Here is a 27574-nt window from a genome sequence, read left to right as displayed (position 1 = left end):
AACTCAATCCCGCGATTTATGAAAGCCAACATCCCATTGGCCTTCTTAACTGCTCTTTCCACCTGTGAGGCAACTTTCAATGAACTGTGAATATGAACCCCCAGATCCCTCTGCTCCTCCACACTGCCAAGTACCTTGCCATTTACCCAGTACTCTGCCCTGGAGTTTGTCCTTCCAAAGTGTACCACCTCACACTTCTCCGGATTGAACTCCATCTGCCACTTGTCAGCCCAGCTCTGCATCCTATCAATATCCCTCTGTAAGCTCCGACAGCCCTTCACACTATCCACAACACCGCTGATCTTAGTGTCATCCGCAAACTTACTAACCCAGCCCTCCACCCCCTCATCTAAGTCACCTATAAATATCACAAGAAGTAGAGGTCCCAGACCGATCCCTGCGGGACACCACTAGTCACTGCCCTCCAATCCGAGGGCACTCCTTCCACCACAACCCTCTGCTTTCTACATGCAAACCAATTCCTAATCCACACAGCCAAGCTTCCCTGGATCCCTTGGCCTCTGACCTTCTGAAGAAGCCTACCATGAGGAACCTTATCAAACGCCTTACTAAAATCCATGTAAACCACATCCACTGCACTGCCCTCATCAATCTTCCTGGTCACCTCCTCAAAGAACTCTATCAGGCTTGTGAGGCAAGATCTTCCCTTCACAAAGCCATGCTGGCTGTCCCTAATCAGTCCATGATTCTCTAGATGTTCATAAATCCTATCCCTTAGAATCCTTTCTAACAGCTTACCCACCACAGACGTGAGACTCACCGGTCTATAATTCCCTGGCCTATCCTTATTACCTTTTTTGAACAAGGGGACAACATTCGCAACCCTCCAATCCTCCGGCACCATCCCCGTGGACAACGAGGACTCGAAGATCCTTACCAGCGGTTCAACAATCTCCTCCCTAGCCTCTCGAAGCAGCCTGGGGAAAATCCCGTCAGGCCCCGGAGATTTATCTGTCTTAATATTATTTAACAACTTCAACACATCCTCTCTCTTGATATCTACAACCTCGAGAACATTACCCCTACCAGCCCTCCCTTCCGTGTCATCAAGACCCCTCTCCCTGGTGAATACCGAAGAGAAGTACTCATTGAGAACTTCTCCCACTTCCGCCGCCTCCAGGCAAATTCTCCCACCTTTGTCCTTAATCAGACCTACCTTTACCCTAGCCATCCTCCTACCCTTCACGTACTTGAAAAAGGCCTTGGGATTTTCCTTAACCCTACTAGCCAAAGCCTTTTCATGTCCCCTTCTAGCTCTCCTCAGCCCTTTCTTAAGTTCCTTCCTTGCTACCCTATATTCCTCACGGGCCCTGTCTGAACCTTGCTGCTTATACCTCATGTACGCTACCTTCTTCTCCCTAACAAGTCGTTCCACCTCTCTCGTCACCCACGGTTCCTTCACCCTGCCATTCCTTCTCTGCCTCACCGGGACATATTTATCCCTAGCATCCCGCATAAGATCCCTGAACATCGACCACATCTCCATGGTACATTTTCCTTCAAAAAGGACATCCCAATTTACACTCCCAAGTTCTCTCCTTATAGCCTCATAGTTCGCCCTTCCCCAATTAAAAATCCTCTTGTCCTCTCTGCACCTGTCCCTGTCCATGACAATTTTAAAGGTTATGGAGCAATAGTCACTGTCCCCCAAATGCTCACCCACCAATACATCCTTCACCTGTCCCGGTTCATTTCCTAAAACTAGATCTAACATGGCATTCCCTCCAGTCGGCTTGTCAACATACTGCGTCAGGAATCCCTCCTGGACACATTTAACAAATTCCGTCCCATCTAAACCTTTGGCACTAAGCAGGTTCCAGTCTATATTTGGGAAGTTTCCCATTATAACAACAATGCCATCTTCACTGGAGTTACAAAAAAGGAATCTTGGTAGCTTGAAAACTTGAACTAAAGAATTGTCCAGTAGGGGTTTGGGGTTGGATGAGTGGGGGGCATGGGGAGAAGGGGGAGAGGGTAAGAAATGCAATTCAAATGTAATGGATAACATGAAGTTCTATAACTATTTTTAACATTAAAGATCTGTTAAAAGTGGAAGATTGAGTTAACTTCTTAAAATGAATCAGAAAGCTTTCCATGTAAACTTCTTGAGCGAGTTCTAGGAATATGTAGTTCAAAACATTTAACATATGATTTTCCCTTCAAGCTTTTGTTTACAATTTAAATCTTTAATTGGAAACTACTTGATCAAAAGAAGTGGGCGCTTTGTTTCCACTTTGCTATCTTATTTATAACTTTCAATTCCAATTTTCAGATAATTCTCTGGCATAAAAATTGAACTTTGTAATAAACTAAATTTCTGTTTTATTCCTTTCCCTACAAATATAGGGATGTAGGAGATACCTTTCTCCTTCTTAGGCAGTTCCTCAAGTTGAGGATGACTTACTTTGACTCTAATTTTTCGGATTCTAAGGTGGCTAAGGAGGCCAGTGTGAGGAAGACAGTTCTTCCAGAGCTGGGGCAGGAGGTGGCCAACAGTGCAGTCAGGTGGGTACTCTGTGAAGTGGCCTGCTCCTTCCACTACTTATGAAGGACTTCAGTGTGCTCCATTTGCGTGGGCTTGAAGTTCTCAACACTGTCACAAATACCTGTTTTCTACTTTGAGTGGTCAAGGGACAGAGGTTCATAGGATTTAGCGGGGCTATTGCATTTCTTCAAGAAGACTTTGAATATATCCTTGAATCTTTTTCTCTGTCTATCTGGCGATCTCTTCCCATATTCCAAGAATTTGGAAATAAAGTGTGTGTCTTGGGAAGCTGGTGTTGGGTGTGCAAATGACATGGCCTGCCCAATGAAACTAACTGAGTGTTAGGAGGGCTTCAAAATTGAAGATGTTAGCCTGAGAGTGGACACTGACATTGGTCTGTTTGTCTTTCCAGTGAAGTTGGAGGATTTTGCAGAGGCAACATTGGAGGTACTTTTCCAGTGCCTTGGGATGTCTAATGCAGGTTTCAGAAGCATAAAGGAAGACAAGGATCAATAATGCCCAACAGACCATGACGTTTGTGTCAGATCTAAGGCCTTGATCTCCCAAAACCCTTCCTCTTAATTGTTCAAAGACCACACTAATGCACTGAAGGTGGCAGTGGATTTCCTCATTAATGTATGCTTTCATTGAGAGGTGGCTCCCATGGTTTGGGAAGTGGTCCATATTTTCTAGGTCGCCATGAACCTTTATTGTCAGAGGGCAGTGTGGTGCAACAGGCACAGGCTGGTAGAGGACCCTTGTCTTGCACATATTGAGTGTGAGGCTTATCCTCATGTAGGACAGTGAAAGCGTCAGTGATGGCTTGGAGCTAAGCCTTGAGTATGTGCAAATACAAGTGTCATCTGCATACTGCATCTGACCATTGAAGTTTCAATGACCTTGGTTCTGGAGTCTAGTTGACATAGGTTGAACAGCTTCCTATTTATTCTGGAGTGTTGAGGTGATGCCAACATGATAAAATTCCTTTTAACTGTTTTCACATACCAAATGCTTAATAATTAGAGTGATTTTTGAGGTATGATTCTTCATTTTTACTCCAGTGCTGACTGGTCATTAGACCTTGGGCAGCATTCAATCCAAACTCAATGTTATGCTCCCTGGATCTCAAAGTATTGACTTGCTGATGCGAATCTGTGGATCATTGGAAACCTTCCTGATTTTCTTTTCTACCTCAGCCCAAAGAGTCTTAGTGGTGCCTCCAGCAATCCTAAGTCTTGGTTAAAAGCAGAATATGCTGGAAATACTCAGAGGAGTTCAGATCTAGGTTAGTCTGCATGACACATAGAGCCTTGATCCTCAGCCCATGAGGACCACTTTTTAAATGACGGAGCAAAAACAATGAGTGTGGATAATCATGGATTACTTTTTTATTCCATCGTATTCTTGTCACGATGAAATCAACACAACAGAAGTGAATATCTGGAAGATCTACAATGTCAAATTGATGTCCTGGCAACAGATTGAAAATTTGTCCCAACATTTAGCCCAGCTTCCTCTGGAACAATTTGAATTTTAAACACTGCCTATCCCTGAGGGGTACCTGGTGTAAGCTTGGATCAAAGCCAGTGGGAACATCATTAATAACGTTGCTTGTGACAGGTTGCACTTTTGCACAACCTCCACAAAGCCAGTGCCACCTGCTGCAATCTCAATTGTATTGCAACTGAACTTTCATGTCACCACCTACTTTTGACAACAAGAAGCAGGAGGTTCTATTGCAGAACCAGAAACACTTTGGTAATGGTTAATCAGCAGAAACTATGATCACTGCATTGAAAACTGTTTTATGTTAATGACCTGTCATTTCTTTAACAATTTAAAATGCATGTCTGTTCTACAATAATTGGTTTAGCTTGTTGACACCCATTTGCCTCAAGTTGTAATATAACTCCCTAGATAAGCTTTTCAGAAACATACTTTAAACAGAAGCATTGTTTGCAAATCACATTAAGGCTGTGATCTCATGCTGGAATTCAGATGGTGATAAATTGCTTTAAGTTTCTTTAGGCTGGCTTGCTTGGAAAATTCTTGGTGACCTAATTTCATTAAAGAATATGGATAAAAGGTCACAGGGTCAAAGTGGTAAATGATAAATATGGGACCCATGTCATAAACTTCTTTCTTCACCCAAGAGCCCGTGCCTTACACTAGGATGAGCGGAATAGAGCTGACCCAATGTCCAACCTGCTTGAAGTATAAAGCATAAGCCTGACACAATATTCTGACAGGCATCTCACTCACTAATTTGAATACCCTAGAGGCGAAGAATAATATTTTTGAAGAGTATGAACTGCAGCATGCCAGGTTGGAAATCAGAAAATCCATTGAGAAAGCTGCTTTTAAAGGGCAGCAGCTAATAAAGGGAATGATACATGGATGACAGAAAAAATAAATGATCATAGCTATTTAGGGAAGAAAGGAGGGTCTAGCCTTGAGCTAAAGATGAATTAAATAGATGGGAGCAGCATGGAAGGAATTTGTCACCAATGTCCTTGCTGTTCCCTGGGTTTCATTCACCTGGTCAAAATTATGAGTTCTGGCAGGTCAGCAGATTCTGGCCCACCATCAAGTCAGGGTGGTTCCTGATCTTACTGAACTGAGGGGCCAAATAGACTTCACATCTTGTCCCTCACCTTTACATTCGCTATATCAGGCATATCTAGTGTGGCCCCTTTCATTTAAATGGGGTCACCAACAACTATTAGTAAATGACGGAAAGCTTTTTGTTTTTCTTTATTGCATTTTATGATTATGTTTGTAATTAATTTACAATAATTTCATGTGTATTAACTCTTCCTTTTGATATTTTTTATCTTTTAAAATATTTATATTGATAGTTATTACTTTTATCTGTATTTATTACAACTGTTTTTAAATGCCTCTGTCAAAAAGCCTTTGGGGCAATCCAGGAGTTTGGAGGTCTAGTTGCCACTTGCACCCTTTTCAACCTCACTGGAGATTGTTTCTAATTTCACATGGAAAGTGATAGTGTCGCACAAACAAACGATAGAAACACTCAATCGTCTCCTACATCATCTACTTCAAACAACACATACATTCACTACCTTTATGTGTGGACTCATTCTTTTTGCCAGAGCTTTATATTGTCAGCAAATGTAATGAGTTTGGAACAGTACATAGATGATTAGATATGGAGCATATTATCCTCCTCTGTTATGGGGATTTTCATATCAGTAGCTAAAGCTGATTTCTCAGGCCACTTCCATGTTCATTTCTTGTCCAAGAATTTACCCAAATTTATTCCCACTAATTGTTGATATCAAGACAACTTTCTGCCAAACACAATTGAAGGGCAAAATGATATTTCTGTCCATATCCACCGACCTTGGCAATGAGGCTGGCCTGATGTTCTCTGATTCCCACAAGGGTATCAGCCGCAAAATGTTGTACGGGAGATCTATCTGGTGAAAAATCAGCCACTGCATCCTTTCCAAGGTGAAAGCAATGAAGATGTTGCTTCTTATAAACCTAATGGATGCTTGATACAGGTGTCTCTAATGTGTTAAGTGTTTTGGTGCGCTTGAATTAGGACCAGGTGCTATAACCTTCACACTCACTGGAAAAGCAGTAATAGGAGCAGGAGTAGGCCAGCAGAACCCTCAAGCTTGCCCTGCCATTCCATATGATCACAGCTGACCCATGCTGCCCTCAACTTCTCTTCTGTTCCATTCCCCATCACCTTCAATTCCTTGGTTTTTCAAATATTTATCCATACCCACCCTAAATATATCTAATAATATAGCTTCCACCACCCTCGAGAGCTGAAATTTCTACACACCTCAATTTTAAATAACTGACCCTAGCTATGTCCCCTTGTTCACAACTCCTCCACTACTGAAAACAACTCAACATCTACCCTGTCAAATCTTGTCAGGATCTTATATGTCTGAATAAGATCACATCTCATTTTTCTAATCTTCAGGGAATACAGACCCAACTGTCTAGCCTCTCTTGATAGGAAAGACTCTTATCCCAGGAATTAGCCTGGTGAATCTCCCTTGGATTTCCTCCCAGGCTACTATATGCTTTTCTTGGTAAGGGGACAAAACTGTGCACAGTATTCCAGATGTGGCCTCACCAGCAGCTCGTACAACTGTAACAAAACCTCCCTAATTCTTAAACTCCAACCCCTTTCCAATGAAGGCTAAAATGTTGTTTGACTTCTTAACTACTTGTTGGATCTACCTGCTAATTTTTGTAATTCATGCACTAGAACACCTGGATCCCTCTGAACTTCACTTATTTGCAGTCTCTCTCCAGTTAGATAATAGTCTGCCTTTTGATTCCTCTGACCTCACACTTTCATGCTTTAAACTCCATTTGCCAGGTTATCACCCAATCATTCAATCTATCTATGTACAGTTGCAGAATCACAATTGTCCTCATCACAACATGCCCTTCCAAGATGTAAGTCAATAGGCAGTCATGTGAAACATGGCAGTGAAGACAATGGTTTTTTGACATGTCCAGACACATGGCACAGAGCTGGTAAGCATGGTTCCCAGGGTGATGATAGGTACAACTAAAATAACTCAATCTCTGCTGCATGGACCTACGGCTCCTCATAATCCCATTTCCCTCATTTAAAGCAATCAGCCTATTTAGGATACTAAAAGGAATGCTTACACTCAAAGTTATATACATTGCACATTGGCTATTTCTTAAATGTCTCCATTAAACTAATATCTAACTTTAATGACGGTAAGGAGTTGGCTGCCTGCCATGCAGTACTGAACGATATGGAGCAACTTGCTCATTTGCATGATTAACTGACCATAACAACCCTGCCAGGATGGTGATGAAGTTGCAATAAATGCCCTCAGTGAATGTGAGCCAGGGAGGGGAATAACCATCAAGGGCTCCCAGCTGTGAGCTTTATCCAGAGAGCCCTGCTGGAAAAGTCATTCCTAAGTGTTCTTTAAGGACAGGATTAGGTCAGGAATGATGCTCCAAAATAATGAACAGATTGCTGGCAGGAATTAAACCCCTAAAATGCAGAAACAGCAGAGTTTTCAGCAAAGCCAACTGAGCCAATATGCAGCAAAATCTAACAATATTTTGCAAAAAAATCTACATATGATAACTGGATTAGAGTAACGTGTCTTTAAGTAGCTGATGAGAGCAAATAGGCCCTGTCCTCACTATTTTACCAATTAAATGCTTGAACAAAAGGCCCAGAATTTGCAATCATTTTCAAAGCAAACCGCTCTCATCATTCCTCTCGATGAGAAATCAGTTTCATAATGTAATGACAGCAAATGCCAGTAGTTTTGCAGTCAATACTACTGCGAGATTTAGCCCACAATGTTGCTGTGCTAGCAGCAGATGAAATTCCTGTCCGATGACACTGCGGTATAGATTAGTGCATTCTGGATATACATGTTGCAATAATTTTCATTTGTACAAAATGGCCATTTATACCATGTATGAAATGTATATTCTACTACTGATGAAATTTTGAAACAATATTTTTTTCTAATGGGTGCACCAACCTGCTTAATTCTAGTTGGTACCTCCCTAGAAAACATGTAATCTTTCTGTGTCAGCTCTGGACTAATTTTAATTTCACTTCTTAAAACTGATGCCTCCATAAGGTCTGATTGTAATAACAGAGAGCCATCAGTTATATAGAGCAGCTAGATCATGGGCCTGATAAACTGACCATTTGTCTGGATTGTAATGAAGTTGCAACAATTGTCCTGAGTGTTTTTGAGTCAGGGAGAGGAACGATCAACAAAGGCTTCCAGCTGTGAGTGTTATCCAGAGAACTCTGTTGAAAAGTGCATTCATAATTCCTGGGCAAGGACAGGATTAGGACAGATATGATGCCCTGCAGTCCTTTGGGCCAATCCTGATCTCACCCATTACGCATGCATACACTTTCCAGCTCGCTGTCTGGGCTTGTGGTTGAAGAATGATTACTTGGGTGAAACATCAGTGGATTGCTGGCATGTGAAACTGAACACTAGAATTAGTGGCTTCAGGGGAGAAGACAGGGACAAAAGAAGAAAAATTAAAAGAAACTCAATGGTAGTCAGACTTGGTGAGTTGTGGTCAAATATGACTGGATACTATCAGCAGTTGCTCACACACAATAATAATGGGAAAACACAGGATATTAGGTCCAGATTAAATTTCTATTGGTGCAAGTGCAATGTCAAATGGAACTTTGGTCAAAATCATCTCTGTCCAAAATAGTAGTGTGCAAACTGGTGCATGTATGTGATGGCTTGGAACTTCCTAGGAGGGATGAACTGCCTACATTCACTGCTCCTTACGTGCTCGCTCTATTTATCAAGTGCAGGATTTCAAGCGCCAACCTTGTCCTTGAAGTCAGCTCTGACCTGGTCGGTGAGACCATAAATAACACCACATGAGAAAGTCCTGCCTACATTCAAGATGTCAAAGCAATACCTTCATGCTGAACATGTTGACAAGGCTGTCATGTAGTATGAATGTTTGCAACTGTCTTCTTTGTTTAGAAACATACAAAAACAATTAAAATATTAATAAAACAATCAGACAAAACATAAAATTTAAAAATGGACTTACTCATAAAACTGTATCTCTACATGGATTGCAAGGACTATCACTCCATGAACATCCAACTAATCCATAACCGCAAGACAAAATTTCTCATGGTCAATGTCATGTTTCTGGAGCGTTTGAATGATCCATTTGTTCCTTCAACCCATCATTTTTCAGCTGCCCTTTAACTGGGATGGCTATTTCTGGTAACCAAGTGCTACCTCCTCCTTCCTTGGCTCCTCACCCTTTTCCACTCCCTCATTAATCTAAGTGAATCCCCATACAGCTAAAGCCATCGAGTGAGCCAGGAGACTAATGAAGAATGTTGTCAGGGGCCTCAAGATGAGATTCCAGTGTCTGTGCCAATCCAGGAGCATCCAGCGGTACTTCCTAGAGAGGGTTGCATACTTCAATTGTAACGTGCTGCATCCACCACCCCATCATCAGGAGGGTTCAACCTTTGCCTGAAGGCCTCCACTCAATGATGGATAATGATGATGATGAGGAGGAGAAGCAGAATGAGCTGGCAGAAGATAAGTATGTCAGTAGTTGGTGTCAAAGGCGACTCTCTTTTGACATACTGCCAGGTTATATGTCAAAGCCGTGAGATTCCCCTGAGGATCTTATTCCACTGGGTCTGCATAGAGGCAGGGAGGTCATAACAAGAGCACTGGCAACCCATCATGACACCACGTGGCTTAAGGCATCTGCAGCTAAAGTATCATGGTAACAAAACAATGGATTGTATCCACATTAAGTGCAGTAAATGCCATCTATATATCCAAGCCATACTGTGAGCAGTTTGGAGAATGATTCCTCAGCTGGCTATGGAACTGTGAGTAGGCAGTAGTGATGGCATCGTTTCCTTACCTCATTAATGTGTTCCTTCAAGAAAGAGGTGATGAAAGTGACGATGGTCTGAGTTGATGAAAGTCATAAAGGAAACAGACATAAGAGTAGTACCTGACCTCATGAAAGCTCCTTTTCATATCAGGAAGATTCATTTAAAGCAAATACCTGGGCTTATAAAGCTTTCCTTGGACATCAAGAAAAATAAAGAAGTTGAAGCACCTGGCTGCTGTCTAAACAGCGGGTGGCATCAGTCCAGGTTATTGCTGGAAGAGTTTGGTCAATGACAGCAACCTCATCAACCTACCTGCCAATCATTATCTCCATCAATGACTTGTGGAGACTACAGCTGTCTTCTTGGATCGAGGAAGGGAATATGACACTACCTGTCAATCTCGTCTCCTGGGAGATGACTTCCAACTCCTCATACACTGGGCCACTCATGTAATCCAGCCACAACGTTTGGTCAATGCAGCAGAGTCCTCCTGTGCAATGTTTATCACTTTTGAAGACGTCAAACTAACTGACTCTCTCAGAGATCAGTGGTAACTCCTCTCCTTTAAGAGGTGAATTAGAAGTTAAATACAAACCTATTGAGACCCCAGGCCACAATTTCCTGACTGTTGTCCTCCCTAATCGAGAAGTAGAGATCACTGATTTCTGTCTTTGCTGAAATGGCCTCTGTAAACAAATATTGCCAGGCTGTCCCAAGGATATGAATTTTCCATAATGTAAACAATCAATCTCACCAAGCCTGCTTATTCTGGAATAACCCTTGTGGGGTTAAACTGATAATTGAAATGATTATAAAGCTGTCTCAATAAAATGAAAATGGAAGTACTTCTTGACCAAATGCTGCTGCCATAATTGGGTTTATGCTGATGATGCTACATCTGTCTTCCCTGCACTGGGTTAATCACTTGCTGCTATCTGTGTGCCTGTATGTTTAGACAGTGGCATCCTAAACTAGTGAACACCACGCTGCAAGCTACAAAGCCATTTGTCACATACTCATTATCTCATTGACCCCACCACTGCCTGCACCCCATGCAAATGCTGAAACACACTCACAAGTCACACTCTGGAAGGAATTAATGCAGCCAGAGCACTGAGAGATATCAAAACCTTTGACAACTTGGCTCCACTCAAGGCTTCCTAGATTCTTCAACTGCAGCAATATTTTTCCCTCACCTAATGAATAGTACAGCTGTTATTCAACACAAGCAGAAACTGTTAGAATATTATCCCTGAATCTACAGTCACTTTAATGTATTAATACTGTACACTCAACAAGGAGATCCTACCAGACGCTGCTGATCTGCAGTGGTCAACATGCCTCAAGGTCATGCCATGTTTCTTGGTGAAGACAACACATGCCCTTGTGAAGAAGGCTTAAGTAGCTGCTTATCGTTTGACCCGTCATGGGCCATGCTTTCTCATGTTGCTTAAGCACTCCACACTACAGATTACATTATCTAAAGATGTGTTCAGCAATGTTGCTAAATGGCATACTTTTCTCCAATCCTTATTGAGTGCTACAGAGATGGCTGCAATTTTGACCTTTATAAAGAGAGAGTAAACTCTCAATTGCTTACAATGAAAACCAGAGGAAGCTGGGCGCGTAATACATCTGGCACCACAAATTAATGTCCTTGTACTTTGGAGTATGGGTACCTGTGCTTAACAAAACTATATCGTCATTAAAAAAAATCCTTTCCCCTTGCACTAGCATCACGCATTTCAGGAAAAGGAATTATTGGGATGTGAGCTATTTTTGCATGCAGTCCAAGTCAAATCAGCTGCACAATATGGATAGGTAGACACAGATAAGATTGTATTAAGGTGAAAGGCGATTCATACTAGGACAGAAATATAAAATGGGGGACAAACTGCCTCAGCATAAAGCAATGGTTTGGACCAGCTGCCTGTGGGACATACAAAAGGGCATTGACAAAGTGCCAGTGGTAGGAGTGCAGATGCTGACAGCTGGAACCATTTGCTGGCTCCACAGAGCCAAAGACACACCCAAGAGTGACTCTGCAGTCCGGTGGAAGCCAGATCATATCCCTGCTGCCACTGCCTCTAGACCCATGTCAACTCCCCATTGACAGTTGTCTGCAGAAATATGGCAGCTATTTGTTCCTGGCTAGCAAATATCTTCAATGGGGGGGGGGGGGGGGTGCATCCAGCAGAGCTCTGATGGGAGTGGACTTAGCTTCCACTAAGTTATATTGATTTTAGCCGGCCTCTTGCCGTGCTTCAGTGGAAGCACAAATATGTTCCACAGTCACTGCACCATGGTGGTATCACTTCCTGCTGACATGGAAGTGCCAGCCACATCCTGATTCGTGAGAATAGACTCCTGGCTTTGCTGAAGCTCCGGGAAGAGATAAGATATGGACCACTCCTCCCCCTTCTCCCCCAAATTCTTTCATGTATGTTGCAGGTTGTCTAGCAGGCCAGAGCTGGACAATACTCCAAGTATATCAATGTACACTCCCATCACTCTTCTTGTGCATGTTCCACCACTGCAACTTTGATCCGACTCCTCCCACGTAGAAATGGTGCACTGCCTCCATCCCAGACACGGGCACATTACTGGCAGAGCTCTATACGTGGTTGCACTCTGCGGCTGAAACCTCCATGGAGTGCAATGGCAGAGCAGGCTCTTTCTGAGACTCCCCAGCATTTAAGCTGATGTTTCTTCTCTCAGATCTTACACCAGGTACCCTGGTGCAAGGTTTGTGAGCCCATTATTTGTCACAAGGACCATCAGGCTGCATGTTAGAAAGGGGGAAGTGAGGTAAGACTGTTTTAGCATATGTGTTTTGTTTATTGTTTTAATTTTTAGTTGATTTTATACTTTTATTTTAAAATAATTATTTCTTTCTAATTTAATTTATATCATTTTTAATAGTCTATAAATGCTTTTGAGTGTCAGAGATATTCAGAAAAATCTTTGATATCTTTGGCAGATGGTAAAGCTGGGGGCAGACAAAGGCTCCAGTAGAGATTTATTTTGGATGGCCATCACCACCCTGTGATGTCTCTTGAAGTCCTGCCAATAATCAGGGTCCCAGTGCCAGACTCAGACATGCTTGGGCCAGTAAGATCAGCCTTCTGAATTCTGCTAAGTTAATCCTGGGAGAGTGGAGAATGCAGCGTGCAAGTATGGGTGGTGGGCTGGTGTCAGCAAATCCTGAGCCAATAACTCTATTTCTTCCCTAATGGATGCCACCTAACCTACTGAGTATTTTCACACTTTCTCTTTTTAGTTCACAAACTGATTACATTGACAATGCAATTTTCTTGTATCAATGTGATCAAGGTACCTGCAATTTCAGTGAGCTTTTCAAAAAGGAATTGGACAGACACTTGAGAGAGAAACAATTGCAGAACTGAGGTGGAAGAGCTGGTGAGTGGGACTGACCAGATGGCTCCTGCACAGAGCTGTTGCAGGCTCAATAGGACGAACAACCTCTTTTCATGCTGCAATGATTTCATGGTTTTAGTTTCTCCACCCTTGTGTAAATACGGTTATGTGCTATGAAGCTTTGGTAGCAAAGATCAAGGGAAAATGGGGGATTTAACTTCCATGATGGTTTCTAAAAAAAAGTCTGAAGGTTCAGTTCTCTTCATGCACCACTGGAACGCAGGTAATGATCTGCAAAACAATCCACTGTAACCCCTCATATTAGGTGTACAAAACTATTAGATCTCTTCATCTTGGGCTTGTCATTGAAAAGTAGTGTTTTACACTCCTTTGTCTTTATTACTTATGTTTAAAGATGATTTTATCTTTTTATAAAGGGATTCAAACGATGTTTGAATGTTTCCCAGTTGAAAATGTAATATTTTAAATGATTCAATGGCCACAATCCCAATGGATAGCAAAGTATCCAAAAATTTGAAAACAAAATCCAGTTATTTAGTCTGCTGAGGGATAAACTGAAATAAAATACAACTGACAGTTATTGGTGTACAGCAGTCTTATGCAATTCTACTCACCCAGGCCTTTTTTGAAGCATCTGCCATTGAAGGTGCTGCTAACTGTACCCGTTAGAACGCAACTGTACAGCTCTGTGAATTTCTTATTTAAAAATGCACCACCAGCTGTGAACCCTTGACATTGAAGAACATTGCATGCATCGCCTCAGTTCCAGTTTTAGCAACTTGGAACAGAACACTGGGAGTATAATGATCAGCTGATATGACAACACTTGTACAATGCCAGTGACCAACACTGAATATCTACCAGACAATTTAATGTGAAAATGGATAGGTAACATTGATTTGACAGAAAGAGCTAATGAACATTGTTCTTGTTGTTCAGAAAAATCCTCACGTTTTTAAATGTGGAAGAGTCAGGTGAATGAAGGTATCATGAAAGTACAAATATCCAGATTTGTACAGCTTCCTTGCACTAAATTTGTATTTATTAATTATAATAGTGTTTTGCATATGATGGAGATTTCTTGTGAACCCCTTCCTGTGCCAGTTATTCAGCTAGTAGAACTGCTGCCTCACAATTCTAGCCACCCAGGTTCAATCCTGACCTCTGGTGCTGACTATGTGGAATTTGCACGTTCTCCCTGTGACTGTAAGGGTTTCCTCTGGATGTCCCAGTTTCCATCCTTCCATATCCAAAAGACATGTGAGATAGTAGGTTAATTGGCCATGGTAAATTTCTCCTAGTGTGTAGGTGAGTGCAATTGTAATGGAAAGGTGAGGGGGGAGTTGGAGAGAATGTGTGGATGATAAAAAGGTATTAATGTAGGATTAGTGTAGATGGGCACTTGATGGCTGCTGCAGGTTCAGTAGATTGAAGGGTCTGTTTCTGTGCTTTATGATTCCAGACTCTAATTTTTGCGTTAGGTTTTTATGACAACATTTGTACTGGAGAAGCACTCATTCTCAACATGAACCCATCATATGGAAACTGCAAACCTCCGGTCACTAGGTGATTCTATGCTGTTGTCTCTGCCTCCTCTATCCCAACTGCATGCATATTTCCTTTTTCCCTCATACCCAACTCTTGCCTTCCCATTCACACTGAAGTACTTTGGACTCTATTCCCTTTTCTTCTTTCAGTCTCTTTCTTGTCTCAGGTTCATTACACCCCATTCCTCCTGCTGCCTTGTTGGCTTCACTGCTCTCATCTATGCAAGGGTCATTTCCAACTCATTTTTTGTTTATTCTTCCTACTCATTCCTCTTCTGTTTCATTTCGAGCCAATCTTCCCCATGTGGCCCTTTCCTTTTGGATGTTCAAATACTTCCTACCCTGCTCCTGGAAGCAAATCCCCTCTGTCCCTGCACCTGTGCCCTATTTCCATTTCTTTGGCACTGATGGTCATTGTGCTCCACTGACCAAGTGTCCTGCTATTCCTTCTTCTTTCCGACCATCTTCCCTATCCCTGTTCCTCTGCTCTTACCCTGCCCCACTGTTCTTGCTGTTCTTGATGCACTGCCGAGTTGGCAAAGATTATAGCCTCATTTCTGAGATTTGAACATACTTTAATTCAGAAGTGCTCTGAGACTCATTCAAAATATTCAATCTTTGCTTCTGCACTTATAATATTAACCTAACATGATGCAATTCTTCTTCCCCTCTACATCTTAAAATTGTTGGCCTAGAAATCAACAATATTATTTATTTGGCATTAATACAATGTTAGGAATCTCCCTGCCACTGTTTAAAAAAAGTTCTATAAAAATTGTGAAATTCACTCGTGCCCATTCCAAAACAGTGCTAGTAGTCTGTTTTACGTAATGCTACACTGTTTCAGGAACTGTGGGCAATAGCAGTTGAATGTCCCACATTAGCAGCACCTTTTCTCACAGCTATAACTCAGCAAGATACAACCAGGAACCATACACTACTGGAGAGTGGTAGTAAGGAATATGTACATGCTATAAGACTGGAGGTGTTGACAAACTGCTCCCTGGAGGGTGGAGGAACCTGCATAGGCTGCTGAGGAACAGTATGTGCAGAAGGCAGCTTTGTTTGGCGAGGCCACTTATGGCAAGACGTTGCCAAGGAGGTTTGTGTAAGAACATAAGTGACGTCTATGAATGCTTGCACTTCTGTATTGCAGTTAAAAGATGTGAATGGAAAAATGACCAAAAATCAAAGATTCCCTACTTTACTGGTCAAGTTTTCTATTGTTACCATGCAGCAATAAGCAGCAAAGTATCATGTACATGGCATATTTCAGCACAGACAGTCTGGAAGAATCCTGAGGCAAGGTTCCTGAGGGTGATGGCAACCCTGACTTTGGCTTTAAGAGTGGTGCAGATAGTTGTGGTCCATTGACACCAGAAAGGGCTTTTTGACTACATTTCAGGGCTCCCAAAAGTGCAGGCCTTTGTGGAATCACTTACGTCCTTATAGGGTCATATGTACTTGTGGCTTTCAGAGGTTACAAATAAACTTCAGATAGCAAACAAACAGTGCACTGCTTTCACAATCAAAGTCAGGATCGTTCTGACCCAAATACAATAGGGGCCTCCACCTCCACCTATATACAAACTGTTGGTGTTTTGGGTTCAGGGTCAGATTAGAAACATATTGTACACCAGTTTGCAAACACTTGTGGTTGGCAATCCTGCAGCTGATGTGTGAAACAGTACCCCATGAGTTTATATTCTCAAGAAAGGAGGGCTGTAGTGTGTAGTTATCCACATTCTTTAATACAACAGGGTACAGTAAACCCATAGTAATTATCACAAAAGGTGGCTCTTCCAGCAAGGAATAAAGTCACATTGCAAGCTGTACCCATTAATGCAGAGCTCAAAATACTCACAGCGCCAATTTAAAATGTAAATTGCATTCTAAGAAAGTGTGCATTAAGTATGCGATTACTGAATGTTCACTATCTGATAATCTGTAATGTTAATTGAGAAAGAAGGTAAAATCTTTTCTCGTTCTAGCTACAAATCTACCAGAGACGCGACTGGTATCTTAAGAGCAATTTACCAAATTCACACTGCCAGAGCAGAGGCTTTGCTGCTGGAATAAAAAAATGGACATTAGGGAGTGGGAGCTTCTGCTGAAAGGTATCTGACTTGCACTCCTGATAGGGATTCTACAAGTTTCTAGAATAAATTCAGAAAGTTACCCCTTTGTGTGTATCCAGATTTTCTTGAGTGGTTGAATTGGTAAATGCATTGGCCAACACTGAGCCACTCAGATCAAGCAGTCATAATTTTTCAGGCCATACCAATCTTATTGATATTATTTGGTGTGGCAATAGAAATTATACAATTGAACTCAGCATCCCATGCTAACAGGACATTAAAATTAAATGGGATTCTTCCTGCCATTTGCAATTCATTGGCCTCCATTAGAAAGATTTGTTAAGTAAATTCAAGATGAAGACAAATTTAGGCTTGGCAAAAGTGTCCCTCACTGTTGCCCAATGGTTTATTGACTCTGTCTAAAATCTCAAAACAGCCATTTAAGAAAGGTTTTGGTTTGAATCTTCTTTAATGCAATGAGAAAAGATAAAAAATAATCTTGTTGTCAATGTGCCTTTGGGGAGGACTGACCATGACATGATAGATTTTAACATTGAGCTTGATAATGATGGAGTTCAATGTCAAACTAGGGTCTTAAATCTAAACAAAGGAACCTATAAAGGCATGAGGGGAGAGTTAGTTGTAGTTGATAGGAAGACTACATTGAAATTATGATGGTGTACAGGCAGTGGTTAGCACTTAAAGAAATAATGTTAAAGTTGGAAAAAAAATTTCCTTTGAGGCCCCAAAATACAAAAGGAAAAATGATTCATCCAAGGCTGACAAGAGAAATTAAAGATAATGTTAAATCCAAGGAAGAGGCTATTAAAGTTGCCAAAAATACTAGGGCTGAAGATAGGGAACATTTTAGAATTCAGCAGTGGACTGAGAAGTTGATAAGGACAGAGAATCTGAAAGTAGACTGGCAAGAAACATAAATACAGACTGTAAGAGCTTTTATGGGTATGTAAAAAGGAAAAGACTACTCAGAATAAGAGTGGGCCCCTTACAGACAGAGACAGGAGAATTGTGGGCAAGAGTGGGGCCCGTTACAGACAGGGACAATAGAATTTATAATGAGGAATTAAACAATTACTTTGCACCTGTGTACGTGAAGGAAGATACACAAAACCTGCCAGATATATTAGAGAATCAGAGATCTGCTGACAATGAGGAATGGGAAGAACAGGAAGTCAAAAAATAGTACTGCAGAAGTCAATGATCTTGAAAGCTGATAAATTCCAGGAACCCAATGACTTACAAGAGAGAGTTTTGAACGAGGTGGCTTTAGAAATGGTGGATGCTCTGGTTATCATCTTCCAAAGTTCTACAGATTCTGGATTTGTTCCAGTGGATTGGAGAACAGCAAATGTGACCCTACTATTTAAGAAAGGACAGAGAAAAAAAAGGTACTTTTGACCTTTCGCCTGATGTCAGTGGTAGGGAAAAAGCTGGAATCTATAATGAAGGATATTATTCATAATACCTGAAGCAACTAATAGGATTGAACAGAGAGACATGAATTTCTGAAAGGAAAATTGCCGTGGATTGAAGGGGACACTAAACTGGAAGTTATTAGGGAGGATCAAGCTGGAGATCAGGGCATGGGGATTGGAGTGATAACACGGGGTGAGGGTTGGAAGAGTGATGCCACCATTATTGGTAAAAGGTTTATCTACCTGTGGCCAGTGCCCTATGTTAAACTCCATGAACTGAAACCTGCTGAGGCAGATCCACTTTAAGTATCAGGACAGCCATTTGGGAAGGTCTGCATGGGTGGCCACACCATTCACATGGACTGAATATCACAGCAGTGGCACTGGGACAAGCACGACAAAAAAGTTGAATGCCAACACGTGTTCAAGTTCCTCCATCCATCCCTGTGTCTGATGCAGGGAACTGGAAGGAATAGAGTGAACTTTGTGGAATTTGCAGAAAGCCCACAAGATTCCAGTATAATTGATTTTTTTAAGTGAAGTTGAATCCTGTAGTGCACATAAACTTTGTGCTATGTACTCCAATTTACCCTTTCTTCTTTATTTCAATTACTTTTGCCCTTTTTTTTCATTGTATTCACTTTATTTTACTCTGTTAATCATTTTAGAATCTGGCTTTCTGCCTTTATTATTTTGTTAAGTTTCATTTATCTAAACTAATTGCTTCTGTAATTGTTTCATCCTTTTCACTTTTATTATTTCCAGGCTGAAATGGTCTGTCTTTATTATCTTGTAACTACTTGGTGGTCCTACTGAATGTGATTTTCAGGTTTTCCCCACATACATAAAAGAGATGAGCTCTGATATGTTACAGTGAGATATTACAGGTGGTGTATCACTGTGGACATATATAATACGATGATCAGAAGCTTGCTGTGTGAAGTCAGCACATGATGAAATACCAAAAAAAAACTATATAAATCAATACAAGCTCCTTTGTCTACTGAAATAAAGCAGACATAGTTACCGCTCAGTCCTGATTTCAATCAGATGGTGGCACGGATATTTCAAACGGTAACTAAAGTGAGCATTTTAACTGATGCACCATCATCTGAGAAGGGGTTATGAAATATTCATTCTCTGCTGTCCATAGAACCACTTCAATTTTCCCTTCTCCCAGAAATAAACATGACCGACAACAACTCTTTATCCAATACTGGATCTATCAATGTTATCTACATTCAGCTATATTTGTACTATTTGTTTCCTTTTTGCACAGTAATTTTCTTTTTCTCCATATTTGTGTTTGGTTAATTAAAAAAGTATTTTACCCTATGTTGAACCACTTGTATGAGAATTGGCTTGAAATTTGACTCTTCAAAAATAACGACAGCAATGTTTATAGTGTTTATACAATTGTTTGATTGCTGCTCTACCGAGCCATGTTAATGTGACCAATAAAAAAGTTGGTTTAACATGTTTGTGTTAAGTAGTACATTATTACCAGGGAAATAATACTAAATAATACTTATTTTGCTCCTACCTCACACCTGTGGCTAGCTTCGAGTGGCTGGAATTAAGTAATGTCAGGTACATAGAGAGATTCTTCCAGAGGACAGGTTCAGAAGAATAACCATTATCAGGTTGGACAGAATGAAACTGAGCCATTTCTTTTGCTACAAGTCTGTATAGAGAAAAAAATCATGTATTTATACTTTACATATTATTAACATTTCTATAAGTACTTTATTATAGTGAAACGTTTTAAGCTGCTAAATTTATCACAAAAACATAAAAAAAATTCTTGTTGGGTTTCAATTTTTTAAAAAACACATTTTAAACTACTGCATTTTAATGTTACGTACTCACCTGTAATGTTACACAAGAACTAATGATGAGCCAATATCAAATGTTAATTAGTTCTCAGATGCACACCTCAGGAAGGATCTTGAGAAGCATCCTGGTAAATGTGTGTTGTAGAATATTTACAGATTTACTAGGATGAAATACCTTTACAAAGACTTGACAAATTGTGCCTTCTTTCCTCTGATTACAATGCAGTATATGCTATGATACCAAAAAAGGGTTTAAAGCTATGAAATGCAAATTCACAATATGAAAGACAATGGTATTTGGAAGTGGTTAAGAATGAGTTTCACATATGTCATGTTAAGCATTAAGAGATATATGACATGGGGCAGGAGAAATTTCTTTGCACCAAGAATTGTGAGGCTGTGGAATTCAATTTTTTGAGTAAGTGATTGCAGGAGAAACCATGTCAAAAGTTAAGATTACACTTACATACAGAATAAATAAATGTAATTGTAAGTACTTGTTTGCATGGAGAGTATGTTTGGGTTGAAACGTCTGTTTCCAAGCAGTAACCTCCATGTACAACACCGCAATAAACCATTTCCAAACCTTCTCCAATATGTTCAATCCATCTGCTCTGTTATTCATCTTTATATGCATCTGAACATCATACAAACCTCATTTGGGACATTTCATCTCCTGAAGATCAGTATACACTACATAGACTCATTTATGTTATCATTCCAATTATTTATGCACCCCTTAATTAACTGTGCGTCTCTTAAAGGTAACATATTTTACGATCTTTTAAAGTTTGGTCACAACTGACTCTTTTCTTCATTTATTCTTCCATTACACTTGAATAAAAATGTTATAGTGTCAACTCATCCTACTCTATACATCTGTAAGGTAGATTGATAATTTGTGATCAGGGCCTTTACTATATCACAGTGGCTACAAGAGCAAGTCAGAGGCTGGGTGTCTGGTGGTAAGTGATTCACTTTCTGACATCCCAAAGCCTTTCCACCATGTACAAGACACAAGCATGATGGAATACTCTCCACTTACTGGGATGAGTACAGTTTTAGTAACTCTCAAAGAGGTTGACACCATCCGGGACAAAGTATCCCACTTGACTCATACCCCATCAACCATCCAACAGATTCATTCCCTCCACCACCAGTGCAGTGGCTACAGAGTGTGCCATCTACAAAATGCAATGTAGTTACCCACCTAAGCAACTCAACAGCACCTTCCGAATCTTTATCTCTACCACTAAGAAGGAAGAAGTCAGCAGGGGTAAGGGAATACCACCACCAACAAGTCTCACACAATCCTAACTTAGAAATATATCACCAGTCTTTCATTGTTGCTGGCTCTGATCCTGGAACTTCCTACTCAACAACACTGTAGAAATACCTGCTTTGGAAGGATAGCGGTGGTTAAAGAAGGTGGCTCACCATTATCTTCTCAAGGACAATTAGAGATGAGCAATAAATGTTACTCTTGCCTGCAGGGCCCTGATCCTGAAGAATGAATAAGTAAAAGAAAATGACAGCTAATATTCCTGTACTAACTTTCTTTCGTTGTCTTGACATCAGATATAACGTTTTTTTGGTCAAAATGGTATATGCAAAATTATTGAGAGTTCCAAATCCGACAAATAGTGTGTATGGTATAAAGATAACTCAGGATAACTACTGTACATACAGCCATACGTACCTACTGCATCTGAAAATAGAGAAAGAAGATTATGAATGAGAGTTCCTGATCCTTATCACTTTCAAGTACTCCTCACTGAAGATTTGCATGGGACAAACTGAATTGAGTTTGTCTGTTATTGATATTGGTTTATTATTGTCAAATATGCCAAGATACAGTGGAAAGCTTTTGTTTGCATACCATCGGGATAGATAATTCCATACATAAGCATGTCAAGGTAGTATAAAGAAAAACAACATGCACAATATAGTGTTACAGTTATAGACCAGGTGCAGTGCAGGTGGACAAATAAAGTGCAAAGTGAAGTGTAGGTACTTTGTGTTCGGAAATTCTGTTTGTTCTCATCAGTAGGCTCACTCATGAAGAATGACTTCTTGTTGCACTGCCAGAAAACATCTGAAATCTCATGATCCCAACTAGTAAGTGGTGTTAGCAGGGACTAGCAGGTGTAAAATTCTGACTGCATATTTGTGATTTTCTAACAATTCATTTAAATTGAAGGAAATCCATAGCCTGTGTGCATTTGACATAATCATCTTTTATTCATCAATCCCAATGCTGGAAGTCCAGGAGCATGGAATTAGTCAGTAAAAACTAGGGGGAAAAAATTGTCATGATGGAGACTGCATATTTTAGTGGTGAAAGTGGAAGAAACAGAGGCAGAACTTGTGCTGAGGAATCCTGCTGTCATACTTTACACTAAATTGGGGGGAAAAATGTGTTTTGCTTTTTTTTCTGATCATCCATGTCAAAATAAGAATACAAGAAGGAGTCTTAGATCCTCAGAGCTTACACTTTATATAGTTGTGAGGATGGATGAAGGATAACGACCATAAACACTTAAGACCTCTGGCCTGCTTTTCAAAGTAAACTTTTCAAGACCCCTTTTATAGCAATAATTTTTTTTGGAACAAAATACATTAAAAGTGTTCTGTTCTGTCTCATTGTATGAATCCATGGTTTTACTGAATCTCTCAAAAATGTAAGGGCGCTCATAACCTCAGTCATTAGGTTTCCTTTCATTTCCAGAGCTTTTAGGGTTGGTAGGGTTTAAAGAAAACACATTAATAATGAATGATGATTTAGTGGAAAAGGATATTAACCGACCGTACATTTAACCTCTTCAAGAGAACCAGGAACATTATTGCACTGTGGGAAAAAAAGGCAATTTGTGCTTCAAATTTCATTAATACTTGGAGTGAAAAAAATGATTAATTAATAAACACAGTTTCTTGAACATTGAATTAGATTAGAAATTACAACTACACTCTCCCCACATTCACATCAGGTACAGTCAGACTGCAATGTAATCTCCAATTGATACCTTTAAAAGCACCTTAGAGCTTAGCAGAAGTTTGGTAACTTTCAACAATTGCATTGCATGTTTTCTCGTTTGTGTGATTGTTGTTAGTCTTACTGCAGTCATACAAGTCAAATGTAGATGTACCATTCTTAACATCATCCTCACTCAGTGTGAACTCTCTGATCTTGTTCACCTTGAGATCCAAATATGCCCTCTGCCTGATGGCCCTAGTTCTGGAGTGGAGCATGAACACTGGCATAGACCAGTTGGGGAAACTGCTAGTTTACTAGCTGATACACACCAATCCCATTTCTAGTTGCTGCAAGTTCCATTGGAATTCTTTAGCTTGAACTGATTATCCTAAGTTCTCTTTCTTACTTGTAGGGAACTATCTTTATAACCCTGTATTGTCCATAGAAAAAGCACACTGGATGTTGTACAGCTAGGCAAATGCAGGAGCACTATTTTTCAGTCATGTTCTAAAGAAGCAAAAATGGACTGGAGATGAGTTTCTTTGGCTACTTTTCATTCTTTTATTGTTAAAGAACTTGTTGAAATATCTATTAACCCAAAGAATATAGAAGCCTCAATTTTTTTTCACAGGTGAACATATGACTTAGGAGCAGGAGTAGGCCACTTGGCCCCTTGAGCTTGCTCCACCATTCAATAAGATCATGGCTGATCTGGCTGTATCCTCAACTTTGTACTCCTGCCTACCCTGGTAACTTTTCACTGCCTTGCTTACCAAGAATTCATCTGCTTCTGCCTTAAAAATATACTAAGATTCTGTTTCAGCTGCCCTTCGAGGAAGAGAGTTCTGAAGAGTCACAGCGCTCTGAGAGAAAAAAAGTGATTCATCTTTGTTTTAAATGGATGATCTCCAATTTTTTAAACAGAGACCATTTTTAAATGGAAGTGTTGCATCAGTTTTCAGAGGAAAGTCTGCACAGTGCCTTTTTGCAAGTTATAATGTTTTAAAGCATGGAATTTCCACCAGAACGTTTCTAATCTCTGATTTCCTGCCACCTTGGTGGAAGCCTGGCAAAATGGTAGTTTAAAATGTTTCTTCAGGATGTCTGCCGTTGTGCTTATGAAGCTATTGTGAGAGAATTCTGCTGAAATAATTGGCAAAAATCACTCTGAGATCAGTGAGGGGCTTTGGCTCAGTCACTCCCAGAGCAGACCTACATCCTTAACACTGTTCGCAGCTGCATACCACAAGCAGAAACCAAATCAATTAACTAGCAGGCAAGGTGGGAAATTCTGTAGGCAGCCAAAGGAGCAGACCTCTAAGCTGAGAAACAAGACGGATGGGACTAAGCTGCAGGGAGCGTGGCAGCATTTGTGTTTAAAAATGTTCTGATATTTAAAGCCATTAGAAGTCAAACCACATTTTGTGCCCAGAGGAGGGGCTGTGATGAAAGAGATAAAATGCAGAAAATTGGAAAAGACCCTGCAGCATGACTGTCCCTCAGCAGGTTATTTTCACTAAGCGTATCCAAACTCACTTTTAAAAGTTGTAAATATGCAAAACAAAACATGCCCATCTGTGTCAAATTGCCCACCTGCTTATAATTCCAACATCTCACTTCTGGCACTTTGTCACCCTGTTCGACGAGCTGATTGCTGCTGCCTAGGGAAAACACTTCATGCATTTGCTTTCGTCTAATGCTATAAATTTTGTTCCGAGATGACTGGATGAATCCTCAGATGCAGGAGCTTCTCAGACTTGAAGAATAGGTGACTGAGCTGTTAAGCATTCTTCTGTTCCTATTCTGGCGGATCAGTGGATTCAAAGCTGCCAGAGGATTCAAGAGCTTTCTTTATCTCATGATCTCCTCTTCTCTAGGCACAACTATTCTCATCTTATTTCTACTCCTCCCACAGAGCTAACACAGTAAAAGAAAGTAGATGAAGAGAGTAAAGGTAGGAAATCTCTTGATGATGATGACAACAATGATCACCTCATACTTTCTATCAAGGTACACTTGCCCATCAGTTCCCAATTTTGTCCTCTTCATTAATCCTCTTATCTGTCACACACAAGCCAGCTAGGAGGCTTTTGTCTCAGGGACCTAGAAAGTGGGGCAGTGGATATTATCTTGGGTGATTCACTGAAAACAAGACACCATGAAATATCTGAACATTGAGCTGTTTCCCAGCAGAAGCTGCAAAGATGATATTCCTTGAACATAAAGGCAACATGCTGAACTCTGCTATTTCTTAGGATAGCCATATGAAACAGGGCCCATAAAATGGAATGAAACCCACAGTGAATCCATTTCAGGGCTCAATAATACAGGAAAACGTGCTACCTTGGCCCAAGTGCTTTTTGTACCAATCCTTCAAGCAATTACATTTCACAATGTCCTCTCTCTTAGTGGTATCCATCTGCAGCAGCTAATTTCAAACATGGATTCAGTTGTACTTTGATTTACTTTTTGGATGCCTTCAATGGCATCAGTTGTTTCTGTAAGTGGCTATTTCAATATAAAACAGTGTGAATTCACTCTGTTTTGAACCCAATATGTCTCCAGTGGCCTAAAGGTGACGGTGTTGGAAAGGCAAACTATGAAACTGAATAAAATAAATCTGGCCTATTCTGGATTGAAACCCTCCTCTCCTCTCAGATTCCTTCATCATTAGCCCTTTGTCACTTCCACCTATCACCTGCCAGCTTCTGGTGCAATTTCCACTCTTGGATCCTCCATGGCCTATCATCCCTCCTCACCTGGATCCACCTTTCACTTGCTAGCTCTTGCTCCACCCTTTCCCTCCACCTTTCTATACTGGCTATCTCCCCTCTATCTTTAGTACAGATGAAGGGCCTTGACCCGAAACATCAACTGTCTATTTCCTTTCTTAGATGCTGCTTGACCTGCTGAGTTCCTCCAGGATCTTGTGTGTTGCTCCAGATTTCAGCATCCACAGTCTCTTGTGTCTCAGATTTGGCACTGGTGCAGTTGGGTACAACTTGTTCACTTGCCAGATATAAAACACATAAGGTCACGGTGAACTGACCATGGAGGTGTCCAAATAAGTGAGAACTTGTACATAGTTATTTTTGCGTGCATGTAAGGTGCAGAAGTGATGCATGTAATTTGTAGTGAGATAAAGAAAGTGAATGCAGTTGCTTGAGATCATTGAGTTTAAAGTAATAGATTTGTGCATGCTTGTTAGAGATCCAAAATTGCTGCATGTGATGGCACTACTGAATTATTTATTGTCACTCGCTGAATTTAAGTAAATATAGACTTTTATTTCTTTTGTCTTGAGTTGCTTATTCCACATGCTTCAGTCCTGAAAGCTAGTAAACTAATGGCACCCAAATCCATATTTCTTACATGCTGGATTGTCACAAAAATCATCTAGTTCACTAATCACATTCTGAAAAAAAACTAAGGCTAAGAAATCCCATCTGTAGTGCTGTAGGGAAATTAGCAAATATAGACAAGGAAAACTTCTTTGCATTTGCTGGTTTCACTTAAGTACCGAGAGTGCTTAGAAGCAACAGATTACATGGACTAAACCCTGTTGGCCAAACCCTCACAGCTCTTCTCTCAAATATTGCCATATTTGCCTTTTCCACTGAGTACTTGGGAACTGTGGAGGTGATTATAAGTACAGGTGGATAACTAGTGACCAGCATCTCAAAAATAAAAACTTAAAACTAGGAGCACCATTATGGAACTGGAAGCAGCTGGCAGTTTTCACTGATAAATGCATGGTCCATATACCATCCAATGAATGGAGAAAATATTTAAAAAAACTGGACCAGTCTATTTTATTTATATTTTCTTTTTGCCATTTAAACCAAAATTTAAATCAAAAAAGTATTTTCTCTGCTACTGTGGGTTTGAGAATCATTGAAATTCCAATCCAATTTGCAATTGTTTTTCAGACTTTTGCATTTTAACTTATTTTCTTGGATCTGTGATGCAGGATTTGCGGAAAGTTGGCACACAGAGATTTCTTGGCAACAGCTCTCATGCAAAACTGTACCAAGATGTGGCAATCTGCACAGTGGTTTGATCACTTATTGCCAAACATATGTGTAAAATAGTGAGTGCCTTTTATTACGCACATGAAAATCTGCAGTTTTCAAAACACCGTATTTTTGTTTATCATATATTTTATTCCATTTTCAGCGGTAAACTGAAGGGAACCAACTCCATGGAAACTGCAATACACTCATAAAGTGACCCAGCATTGAATCATAGTTTCCAATGTGCAATTCGCTGGAACAACCTCGGAATCAATGCTCTAAAGCAAGAATACAATAAATACACTTCTTGGCATGGAGGGCCAAAAAAAATGAATAACTTCTCTTTTCTCTCCTCAGAGGTTAGCTTACTAA

At 40.4% G+C, this 27574-nt stretch overlaps 1 protein-coding gene across 7 annotated transcripts in view; it reads right to left on the bottom strand.

Moving 5' to 3' along the window:
* Positions 1 to 27574, bottom strand: part of LOC127577752 (ethanolamine kinase 1-like) — a 324359-nt gene that overhangs the window by 241036 nt on the left and 55749 nt on the right. For all 7 annotated transcript variants that reach the window (XM_052029280.1, XM_052029282.1, XM_052029278.1 and 4 more), the window contains exon 3: positions 19924 to 20064. In XM_052029280.1, coding sequence (XP_051885240.1) covers positions 19924 to 20064 — 141 coding nt within the window. The remainder of the gene's footprint in view (positions 1 to 19923; positions 20065 to 27574) is intronic.

The sequence above is a fragment of the Pristis pectinata genome, chromosome 14, assembly GCF_009764475.1.
Source record: "Pristis pectinata isolate sPriPec2 chromosome 14, sPriPec2.1.pri, whole genome shotgun sequence".
Taxonomy (NCBI): Eukaryota; Metazoa; Chordata; class Chondrichthyes; order Rhinopristiformes; family Pristidae; genus Pristis; species Pristis pectinata.
The sequence above is the reverse complement of the archived record's forward strand: the minus strand, read 5'-3'. Positions and strand labels throughout refer to the sequence as shown.